We start from the raw sequence: 11,578 nt of genomic DNA, 5'->3' as shown, positions 1-11,578 counted from the left end.
GATGTAGATCGTCGTCACGCTCCTTGCCCCGTCGGCACTCCGGCGCCACCGGGAGAAATGGGGAGAGAGCCCCCATCCTTCTTCTTCTTTCTTGGTCTCCCCCTAGATGGGAGGAGAGCTCCCCCTCTGGTCCATGGCCTCCATGGCGGTGGAGGGGCAGGAGCCCCTCCGAGATTGGATCTCGCTCTCTCTTCTCTTCTGTTTCGCGTTCCTTGTTTCTGGCCCTTAACCTTTTCTTAAATTCCCAAAGATCCGTAACTCCGATCGGGCGAAAAAAATTACACAATTTTTTTCCATAAATTATCTTTCTTGTGCCCGAAGAAGAGCCCCGACCGACTCACAGTGTGGCCACTAGAGGGCAGGGCGCGTCAGGGGGTATGGGCCGCACCCTGGTGGGTAGTGGAGGCCGTGGGCCTCCGTTTACGTTGATTACACCTCCCAAAAATCACATGTATTCCAAAATAATTGTCATAAATTTAAATCACGTTTGGACTTCGTTTGATATGGATATTTTACGAAACAAAAAAATGAAACAAACCGGAACTGACGCTTGACACTGAATCAATATGTTAGTCCAATAAATCATATAAAATATTACCAAAAATATGTAAAAAATATATAATATTAACATGGAACAATAAAAAAAATACGGAAACGTATCAACCACCTCTCAAGCATGAGAAACTAGACAAATATCAGGTCTCAAAATGGTAAATATATTCAATTACAGTTATGACCAACCAAAACTTACACCATCAATATGATAATGCCTGGCCATACAGGAAATGTGCAGCTAGTTTGCTCTTGCATAAAAAGCATTCTATCACATCATATAAATCAAAACCAACCATATATTGCAATACAATAGATGATATCTGTTAACCATATGGACAATTAGCAGTAACAAGAGATCATTGTAGCTCTAAGGGGTAAAATGTGGCTCACGTCAAATCAAAATAAAAAAGGAAAACAAAAACTCCCTAAACGATATAGAGAACAAAACGATGCCACAAGGTACGTCTTTTCCTCTACTAGTTGTTAAGGATATCCTACATTCATTAGACACATAGTGAGAACACAATTTTCTACTAAAGGATAAACAAGTATGCATCTTTTCACATTTTGGATCATGGGCTGCGTCGAAGTTCATATACTATTACTCACGAGAGTAACAAAATAATATGTCCTTGGAAGACATCCAAAAAAGTAACAAAATCATGACGGCTTTGCTACTCTCCATAAAAGCTCGTTCTCTCCAGCTTCTACCCTAGCATTCGGTGAAAATGTTAATTGATCCATGGGTGTGAGCCCTTATATATAACCCAACATGGCAGGTCAACGAACCATCCCCCCACCCCCACCCCCCCCTTCACCGGTACCCCGCGTCGCCTCCCCGAGCGAGGCGACCGTGGCGGGCCCCTTCTCCCCCAGCCGCCAAACCTCCCCTCCCTCCCTCCCTCTCGCCGATGTCGTCGGCAGGCGTGGTCGGGCGCTTGCTCGCGTGGCGCTGTGAAGCCGACGGTGGTGGGCCGCTGCCTTTTCTCGTCGCGGTTCCCGGCTCGGGCGACGTGCTCCGGTGGCGGTGGTCCTCGGTGGGAGGTGCCCCGAGGCAGATCGGGCGGCGGCGCGGCCCCTTGGCGACGGTGTCGGATGGCGGCGCCATGCTGGCCCAGATCTGGGCCCTTAGGGCCTAGATCTGGGTCGGGGTGGGCCGGTTCGGTCTCCGGCGGGTCGTCTCCGGCTGGTCTGGCGCGATAAGGGAGATGGGGGCGGCGGCTCCTGTGCTACGTCTGCTGCAGCGCGACGGCGGGGGCTTAACGGGCCCGATCTGGACTCGGGTAGACAGTCGGTCCGGCATGCCCTTGCTCCTGCGTCCGGTTTGCTACCGCTTGAGCCGGTGGAGGTTTCCCCTCCCACGCGATTGTGGTATTGCCGGTCCCAGTCCACGGTGGTTGTGTCTCAGTCCAGCGGCCTCGCTGCGTTTTCTTTGGTGAGACGACGGTATTGTCCTCGTGACTGTGGTGGCGCATGTTGGTGGGTGATTGGCATGGTTGAGCTAAGAATTGGTTCCAGGTGGTGGGTGTGAGGGGTCGGGAGAAATCTCTCTCTGATCCGGCCACACCGGTGCGGTGACGCCTGCGGGCGCCCCCTCCCTTCCTGAAGGGCGTTAGATGTACCTCTCCCCCACTCCCCTCCGTGTGCCGGGAGAAATCCTAGGACTTGTCCAGGCAGCAGCGTCGTCGTCATTGCAGTCCTTCTTGAAGGTGTCCTTGGCACGCGGCAATTCGATGGCACTGAAGTGTGGTGGAATTATCCGGTGGACACAACAGTTACGGGACACTACAACTTTCGTTGATCAGGTGCTGCTCGCATTCTTTCTTTTATTTTTCTTTTGTCAATTTTTTGGGCATGATTGTAATGTCTGCCCCAGCACCTATCGTTAGCTGTATCGGTTGATTGCTTTGTTATACCAAGCCGAAAAACCCCTTTTTCGGCCATATATAACCCTACACCTTGTCTCCCCTCTGTCCACCACCTCCTAACGCCTTCCAAGCTCCACTCCCATCTCCGCACAAGATCCACCACCATTACCACCACCCACCATTCAAAGTTAAACCCTAACCAAGCTCCACTCCCATCTCCGCAAAAGATCCACCACCATTACCACCACCCACCATTCAAAGTTAAACCCTAACTTCATCTAAAGTTTGTAGGAGCAGTTATCATCTCCGAAAGACGAAAAATGAGAGTGAGAGAACATGAAGAGATCGTCATCGCCAGGGACGATATGCGCCAAGTGAAGGACATAGCCAGGTTTTATTTTATTTTTTTGACGGGAAGGACACAACCAGATTGTCATCCCCTGGGAGACAAAAGGACATAGCCAGGTTTTATTTTATCTTTTTGACGGGAAGGACACAACCAGATTGTCATCCCCCGGGAGACAAAATATGCCGAGTGGGAGGACATCTTGTTCATCAGGTATGTATTCCTTGTTCGCTTTTTGATTTCGTCGGCACCTTTAACCGGCAACAAAAATATTTCAAAAGGAAAATGGGGTTTACAGAAAGTCAAACAAACTATGATTAGATTAGCGCATCGAGCTACGTGAGATCATTCATGCTCTGCCGAGCACGCTGGCATGGCATCAGAGCCTTGGCTGTCTTTACCAGCAGAGAAGTTTGCATCACACATAATTCTACGCTGCCTCATATCCCGTTGTTCAGAAGCATGGGGTTTGTACCAGGGAAGCAACTGAACAAAACAAAACATGCTCAGGCTCAGAAATTGCAGAGGCATCACCTCCCAGGCAGATCTCCGGCATCAAGATGGGAAGAAATATATTCAGTTACAGTTTTCACCAACCAAACCTTGCAACATCAATCTGGCAAGGCGGGGAACACTGCCACAGATGGCAGGCAATACAGAAAATATATAAGCAGCGAGCTGGATCCTGCATGGATAGCAATCCTATCACAGCACACAAATCACAACCAGCCATATACAGTATTACAGTACAGTACGACGACATCTATTGCCCATCTGGAAAACAAGGTGACATACTGCAGGTTCAAAAATTTCCTAATAATCCTGATATGTTTGTACAATGGTTGGTGTATGCAGAGCTCGGCACTGTGTGAAGTATAGCAGATGCTGTATAACGGAGAAGAACGACAAAAAGCATTTGGTGGCATTGAGCTGTTGACAGAAGTATGCAAAAAGACTACTCAGTTGGTAGCAAGACGAATCGACAAGAACTGTGGAGGTTGGAGGCTAGGAAGGTATTCCCTGTTGGGAATCGACTACGGCGGCAGTTAAGCTATGCATCATTCTTGGTGGTGGATCTCAACCCTGTCATTAGCAATCACTGCACATGGACAAAGTAAATCAAGTCAGTGTATTGATTTTCAAACACACAAAAATGAAGGAGCAAAAGGCAGTCAAAATATAACTGCAGGGCCCTCTAAAACATACTGTGCTCAATCTGTTAGCTTTTGCACGATCATGGCAATTTTACTACCAGGTTGTGATATGGTATCGATGATTAACAGCTCTTTCGCTAATCAGTAATCACTATCAGGTTGTGGTATTGAGTACCAAATTCAATAACAGTGACCACTACTGTGCTAACCTTTGGGGCAAGCCTTGATGACCGTCTGGGTACTGTAGAGGGCTTGGTCTGCTTAGCAGCAGCACTTCTTAACCTAAATAGTATATTTCTTGTAGGCACACCCTGCAACTCCTCAGGATCACACGGTATTTCTTTGCCTGCAGAATCATGACTATTACCTGTCCTGCAAAATAGAAGAGTTGTGTAAGTAAGGAACTACTTCAAAAACAGAGGTGCTACTATGTTTACACAGAACATACTTTGCACCATGATTCGTAGCCAGGGGAGTAACAGCATTGTCCTGCACAAGAGGATAAAACAACATAAATCAACCGAAAAAATGACAAATGAAAGCAAGCAATGAAGCAGTTTCCAGACACACGGGCACACAGAGGTACTACTAATAACTTTGTATGCTAATCACACAAATGGAAATGAATTTCAAAGAAAACATAGTAAACGAAAATGATTTTACAACACATTATATGATTTCTTTTAAGTGATCATTCGCTAATTCCTGTAGAAAAAGCCATGGTAATATGAAGGCAGTGGTAGTGAATACCAAAGATGCCAGTTAATGAGGTTACCCAAATATCAATTACCAAATAGATGGGTTTGCAGTTGCAGAGCTAAGATTTGGGCATGTAGAGTTGGCCACAGTTAGACCAGAATGATACAGGCAAGCTTTCCTTCTTTCTTCCCCTTTTACTACAAAGTATAAACCAGTAAAATAAGTCAGCCATGCACACTAGTTTAGTGAGAGTTGACACTGACTAGTTGAAACCGTTGCATGGATGACTACAAATAGAAGACGCCATCTTGAAAGTAGTTTGAAAAGGGGGTGTAGAGACCAATTCATTTTAACAAATGAATAGGAAAATTTGTGCAGGGAAGTTGTATCACTAGTAGGCCTTAGATGATTCAGCTCGACCACAGAAACACAACACCTCATAGGAGTGCTTACTTGGCCATATAGAAAAACCCAAAAAGAATGAATAATCTTCGCTACAAGACCAGGTCATTCCTGGTAATGTCAGAAGGTCATTAATATTGGTATTCTGGCTAGAAAGTTTCCTTGATCAAATTAGAAAGTTATTTACGATTGGCAGGTTGGCACAAGAATGTCAATATTATGTTACTATTCTCAGGTCCTATTGGATTTCTTTTGCATCAATACTTCATTTTGTATGAGAAAATATTAAAGTTTTTTGAATGTGATGAATTGACAACTCAAGAGTTTACATATCGAATACAAACCCCACAAAAGGTGGTTGGGGGCCATGCAAGTTTGCATGGAACTTGTCTACAGTACCAATAAGGGATAACATCTGATGGTCATGGAGACTGGCAAGATTAAGATGGCAGCAAGATCCCTCTAAGTGGGTTCATAAACATGTTGGTCCACTAAGCCCATGATGGATGTGGTGAACTTGCATGATGTGCCTAAGCGATGGGTGTTCACATGATGTGCCTAAGCGATGTCGCTTTTGCATCCGCCCACTACTACAAGGAATTTGACAAGGTTCTTGTCATAAAATTTATCCAGTATGTCAAAGTTGAGGACCATCTTCAAGATTGGAGTGGCATGGCAAAAAGTTAATACGACCTTTTCAATTAGAAAATGAGCAGTGTTTAGAGTTTTAGGTTCTTTTACAGCAAAGATCGACATTGATGCAGGCAGAGAAAACATAATATGTATAGGCTTCTTGATTTACATGCCGGTCATATGCATGCGCATGTGGGGATATTACCAATATGCTCGGTGAAAAGGCCCAACGTTGATGTGAACAGTGTGTGGATTGTGTGGTCTAGCAACAATTACAGTTATCAAAGCAGCACGGCGGAAGGTTAATACTACCTCTCAGCTAGAAAATGAAAAGAGAGTTCTTGAGTTATGTTTCCCAAACAAAATGATGCAGGAAAAACATGATTTAACTCAAGAGGACACGGCAATTCAATGAAGTGCTTGCTTGCCCAGCCATATAGGCAAATTCTGTGTTTGTACACAAAGGAAAGTTAAACATAAAGATAGAGAAAAAGGATCCAAGCTCAGAGAAGATAGGGACAATGTATCATGCATGTCAGAAGGTCATTAAATATGGATTTCCTAGTTTGTCAATATTTTTTCCTGAAAATAAACTTAACTGAAGTGTTTTTGGGACCACTCATTTTGGAAAAACAAATTGACCAAAAACAGTAGTAGATGCTCCTACTAAAATAATCAGTTAAAAAATATTTATGTAGATCGTTTGTAGGCTGAGAAGGACCTTTAGATCCTTATTTTGGAAAGTTCAATATCATGAGGTCATATATCTTGTAAGATTGATTTTTTTATTAATTAAATTATCAAAAAATTCAAGATTCCAGAAAACCTGGAATGTAAAATTAAGCAATAAGATAGGACATGAGTAATTAAGACACACATATCACAATCATTGTGTATAAGGCATCATGCCTTGGACGCTTAGGCGGCAAGGCGCCCTGGCAGCGCCTTGCAATTATGCCCGCTTTAGGCAGTTAGGCATCTGCCTTAGGCGCTTAGGCATCAGAGCGGTTGGTAATCGCCTTACCACCTTAAAACCCATGATCACAATCATCAATACATCATGCATATTTCCATATTTGGTACTACCTCCATTCCTAAATATAAAACACTGGGGCAGTTTAACGTCTTATATTTAGGAATGGTGGTAGTATTAGGCACAGTTAATTTTCTAGCTAGCATCAAAGTACAACAAAATTACCGAAGCAACAGATGATCTTGTTGGGTCTGTGAGGTCGAAGTTTCCAGCAACGCGATCTGCAGAACTAGCATCTGACTGGGCATTTGTGGCAGGCAGTGCAATTACCGCCTGATTGGCTAGTTGACGAACTGACAAGCTGCCACCATGACCATTATCTTCTTCCATCGCCACTGCTCCGATTGGTACATTTTCCTTTAGGAGTCCATTTGTATCACTCTTGCGGGTACGCTGAACCCCTGAAGTAACATCTAACATTTCCTGATTGCCCACAGATGGTGGACGAGAGTTTCTATCAGTGTTGGTTATAGCCACATGCCCTGGGTAAGATGACACGGCTTTGTCAGTATGACCATCCAAAACATTCTGAGTGCAGCCATTCTTGACACAAGCTTTGGTTTTACCAGGACTAAACGTGCCTTCATTAGTTGGTTGCATGGAACCATCAACCAACGGTGCATGGCTTCTTCCAGACAACATGGAGACATCAACAGATTCTTGAGGAAGCACATTGCTATCCAAAGCACCAGCCATCATATCAAGTGACACGTTATTCTGAACATCAGATGTTAAACATGAAGAATGTACCACCGGAGGTCCCTCTTGAGATACAGAAATTTCAACATGAGTACCAGGCAATGTGGATGCAGATGACCTCGAGTTTACAACAGTTGTATCACGTGGATTGAATTTGGAGCGAGAATTCTCACCACCAGTTGAACCTAGTGATGAATTGGTGCAAGCAGCAATGCTCTCAGGTCCCTTATTTTTTATGTCCACAATGATATTATCTGATGGTGACATTGCGTTCTGACCATTCTTATTCCGGAGGCTGCTAATAGAGTTGGTGAACATATCAGCTTCAGAGTTATGTGTGTTTGGAAGTAGGTTCACTCCGCCCTTCAAGCTACCAACCCAATCTCCAGGAGTGGAATTAAGATCAACAAATAGATCGATTCCCTCATCATCCATCAAAAAAAGTTGAAAAGGAGAGTTTGCATTTGCCGAGTTCTCATTAGACAAGCCACTGCCCTTATCTATGCCATTTGTACCAGCTTTCATATCTCTGGGAGGCTTTGACGCCACACCACTAGGACCAGGATGACTTGCTATGAAAGAAATTGTGTCATTTACAGGAGCAGCTGAAGCGTGATTTCCATTAAGCTTTGGGGCTGTTGAGCACGTTGCAATACCATCAGCAGTTTGAGATTTCACATTATGAGCAATCCCTTGTCCAGAACATGAATTAAAGCAATCTCCTTTTCCATTGTTACTAGAAGCCGGAGGCAGGCTCGTTCTGGTACCAGAGTCCTGGTTCAAGATACCGAAACAAATGAAGAAATGCATATGCACTGTATACAAACGAAAGCTGTGACAGGAATTATGAGTACACAGATCACAGGGAAACACCATCTTAAACACAAGACGAAATCAACTAACATAAACGGTGATGGTAAATCCAAAAGAGTGTCGTGTGTTAAAAAAAGTATGCTGCAGAAGATAGGTTTCATATAAAAATATCGTGGTCCTAGATTTCCAGCGTACTGGACAAAACACCACTACAGATGCACTATTGAAGTAACAATCCAGTGCTTGAATTCAAATCCAAGCACAATTTGTTATCTATATTTCACATTTTCATGAGTGAGAAGATTCATCCTATCTTATACAGGAATGGGCCAACTAGCACTAAATGTCCAAGGAAACCGACGAAATATAAAAATCTGATTCAAGGCAATCTCATCTAAGGCACAGAAATAGTTTCAGGTATCAAGTGAAGAGGACTGGGAAATATATGACTCTATTCGTTACACAGGAAAAGCAAATAATCTGACCCGCACATTTCTCTTGGCCATGGAAACGGAGCTGATAAAAAAAAAATTGAATAGTAGGGTTTGACTAGATAAAATTCAGTTTGCACAGCACATGCCAAGAAATGCCTAGATTATCAATATGTTGAATTTGAACAACTGAAGTTGATTTATACTAAAGTATGAAAGTGCCTAGATTATAAAAAGTTAAAAAGCATGCATCCAGTACTCAGTTACACAATCGGAAGCCTAGTTGTATTGCATTCCATTGCGAGGACAAATATTAGGTTGAATCAGAGAAAATGATGTATTATAACAAGATAAAATAGACAAAGGTAACAATTACTTACACTTTTCACTTTTCTATCTGCTTGTTTTCTAGTCACTTTTTTATGCTTTAATGGTGGCCTAACATCGTCATCATCTCTGCCACTACATGGGCCTCTTTTGTGGTTATCTTGCTCACCTGCAATCAATTAGTTCTTGTCAGATATACTAACATCCACATATCATTTAGTGTCGTTTGAGGAAAGAAAACATGTCCCTGAGTGTGTCCACCAGTATTAACCATAGAGTAAACATTGGCATCTGCCAAACTAAGAAGAAAGTTTCTATACATACATTTGGATGCTTCTTTGGTATTTGGTAACATCGCAGGAGAGGTAGCAGGAGAAGCCTGTGAAGAAGTAGGACCAGTCAAATTTTCCTTTTCCGGTCCTGAATTATTTTTTTCATTCTGGAAAAAGAAAGATGGTGCACATCAGTAGACAATCTATTTCACCCTTGGAAAGCAAGAAAACAACTGACAATAACACTAGGTAACATCTTGGCCTCAAAATACATATACATGTAGTCAAAGTTGAAACAGATGGTGTATACTGAAACTCACCTCTAGATGAATGGCCAGCGAGCGAGCTAACTGAGGGTGGGTCTTGTTTGCAGGAAGGTTATACTCCTTGCACAAAGATTGGAGGCTTTGGAGAGAAAGGCTGAGGAGATGTTTCTCGTTTTTCTCCCACCCCATCAGGTTGACTGTAGCAGCGCACAGAAGACACAACAGTGTTAGTACACTTTGACATCAGGCAAAGACCACAAGTTATACAAACAGTAACTATTCATCGGAATTTCGAAGAATTGGCATGCCCAAGCACGACAACAACACGCAAGCGAGTAGTAGAGCACGCGTCTCAATCCGAGAGCACCAACAGCCCAGCTTACAATAGGGTTCAAATAAGCGAGCACTTGCGCCTGAAATTCGAGCGCACATTGCGTTCCCCTGAAGGAAGGTGAAAACCTCGGAACCACGAAACACATGATGCTACCGTCCCCCTCCCGCCGTGAACCCCACGCCACCCCCGCCACGCGGACGGAGGAGGCGCGGAAATGGAAATTCCCGAGCGGATCCGAACGGAGCCAGATCCAGGCGAGCTGCGAGGCCACGGGGGGCGGCGCGCGGCCCACCGAGCCCGCCCGCCCGCCCGCCCGCCAGCCCCAGGCAGAAAACCGCGCAGCTAGACAACAACGCACGCGGGGGGGAGAGACGAGATGAGAGCGCACCGGCGGTGGCGGCCCCGCTCACAGCCGCGGCCCGCGACGACGGCGAGGCAAGAGACGAGCGCCAGGCTCGCACGCACGCGGCCGGCGCGGCGTGTGGCGACGTCGAATCGGCGCGAGCGAGGAAGAGGGTGAGCGGGGGCGGGGGCCGGGGCGCGGGGATTTACCTGGAGCGGGCGGCGGGGCGGCGGGGGGCGGCGGCGGGAGGCGGAGGCGGAGGCGAGGAGGAGCTCCGGGCGGGCGGGCGGGGGGAGGGGAGCTCCGGGGGGCGAGCGGCTGGGGGTTTGCGCTTGTCTGGTGGTGGGGCTCGGATTTGGGAAGGAAGTACGGTGGCGTCGGGGACGAGCTGCGCGTGACCGTGACGGCGCAGTCGCACGGGAGGGAGGGGACCGACATGCGGGCCCGGCGGATCGGGGTCCTTGGTGGTTCTGGCCTCTGGGTCTGGGGTCGGGTCGGGTCTACCAGCTGGTCTGGCCGGACCGGATTGGTGGCTCCAGCGGAGCCGTGCCGTGGGTGGGTGGATTCCAGCCTTCAGGAGCGGCGCGGCGCGGCGCGGCGGAGGGGGCTCCAAATTTGAATCTCGGGGGCTGTTTATGGCAAGAGTTTACTCGAATTCGCCATCGCCGCCTCTGCGTTTTTTTTTCTACTTACAGCACAAACCAGTTGGCGTGCGCGTGGAGGGAAACGGCACGCCACCTCAAAACGCACTGGCGGTTTGTGTACGTTTGGAAAGAAACGGTGTGCGGTACCTCGGAGCATTCGTAGCTTGCCTTTTCCTTTTTCCGTTTTCCTTTTCTGGACGCAGCCTGCCATTCATGGTTCATTTTCTTCGGTGATGCCTCTCTGCTAGCTTGTTGAAGATTAGGAAGATGGAAATTATCTGAACACAACGGTAAGAGCAAACTACCTTACCAGCTACTCCCTCCGTTCCAAAATATAAGACATTTTATAGATTTCACCAGGAGACTACATACGGAACAAAATAAGTGAATGTACACTCTAAAATATGTCTATATACATCCGTATGTAGTTTATAGTACAATATCTAAAAGGTCTTATATTTAGGAACGGAGGGAGTACAAATGAATACTCGGTGACGTCTAATGGTGATGCTAATATGTTGGAGTGCCGATCAAGAAAAATAAGGCAACGACGCACAATATATACGCAAGAAGTTTCTTACCACCGGTAAGAGCAAACTACCTTACACCGACCGCTGCACCGCCTTTCCTATTATAGATGAGGGTGCTCGGCTGGGAGGCGCATGGGAGCTAGCGTCGCCGCTGTCGAGGACTTGGAGGCACGTGGGGCACACGCCGACGAACGAGGCCGCACGTGAGACCGCGGTGCGCCGTGCCAAA

At 46.0% G+C, this 11,578-nt stretch overlaps 1 protein-coding gene and 1 long non-coding RNA gene across 3 annotated transcripts; one reads left to right on the top strand and one right to left on the bottom strand.

The window, feature by feature from the left end:
- The first annotated feature begins 1,418 nt into the window (after nucleotides 1-1,418).
- Nucleotides 1,419-3,551, top strand: LOC123399893. Its single transcript, XR_006610447.1, has 2 exons — nucleotides 1,419-2,360; nucleotides 2,708-3,551. It is a non-coding gene; the product is annotated as an uncharacterized LOC123399893 (long non-coding RNA).
- Nucleotides 3,511-10,508, bottom strand: LOC123399891. 2 transcript variants are annotated; one of them, XM_045094274.1, is made up of 8 exons: nucleotides 10,385-10,508; nucleotides 9,553-9,695; nucleotides 9,285-9,399; nucleotides 9,014-9,129; nucleotides 6,856-8,163; nucleotides 4,372-4,412; nucleotides 4,133-4,295; nucleotides 3,511-3,868 (listed from the first exon to the last, which is right to left on the bottom strand). In XM_045094274.1, the coding sequence occupies exons 2-8, from the start codon at nucleotides 9,685-9,687 to the stop codon at nucleotides 3,866-3,868; spliced, it is 1,881 nt and encodes a 626-aa protein (XP_044950209.1). In that variant the 5' UTR covers nucleotides 9,688-9,695; nucleotides 10,385-10,508; the 3' UTR covers nucleotides 3,511-3,865. The 2 variants fall into 2 exon arrangements, 1 of the variants encoding a protein (XP_044950209.1); XR_006610446.1 differs by lacking the exon at nucleotides 3,511-3,868 and adding an exon at nucleotides 4,714-4,819 and having other exon boundaries at nucleotides 4,244-4,295.
- Nucleotides 10,509-11,578: the final 1,070 nt, after the last annotated feature.

Source organism: Hordeum vulgare, chromosome 5H, assembly GCF_904849725.1.
Source record: "Hordeum vulgare subsp. vulgare chromosome 5H, MorexV3_pseudomolecules_assembly, whole genome shotgun sequence".
Classification (NCBI taxonomy): Eukaryota; Viridiplantae; Streptophyta; class Magnoliopsida; order Poales; family Poaceae; genus Hordeum; species Hordeum vulgare.
Note: the sequence above shows the minus strand (reverse complement) of the source record. Positions and strands in the feature narration are given on the sequence as shown.

What these genes read in the sequence shown, in the direction of transcription:
- LOC123399891 (XM_045094274.1), bottom strand. Translation starts at nt 9,687, where the DNA reads ATGGGGTGGGAGAAAAACGAGAAACATCTCCTCAGCCTTTCTCTCCAA. An exon ending in CGCTGGCCATTCATCTAGAG is followed by an intron (nt 9,400 to 9,552) that starts GTGAGTTTCAGT and finishes TTCTTTTTCCAG; the next exon opens with AATGAAAAAAATAATTCAGG. An exon ending in CAGATAGAAAAGTGAAAAGT is followed by an intron (nt 8,164 to 9,013) that starts GTAAGTAATTGT and finishes ATCTTGAACCAG; the next exon opens with GACTCTGGTACCAGAACGAG.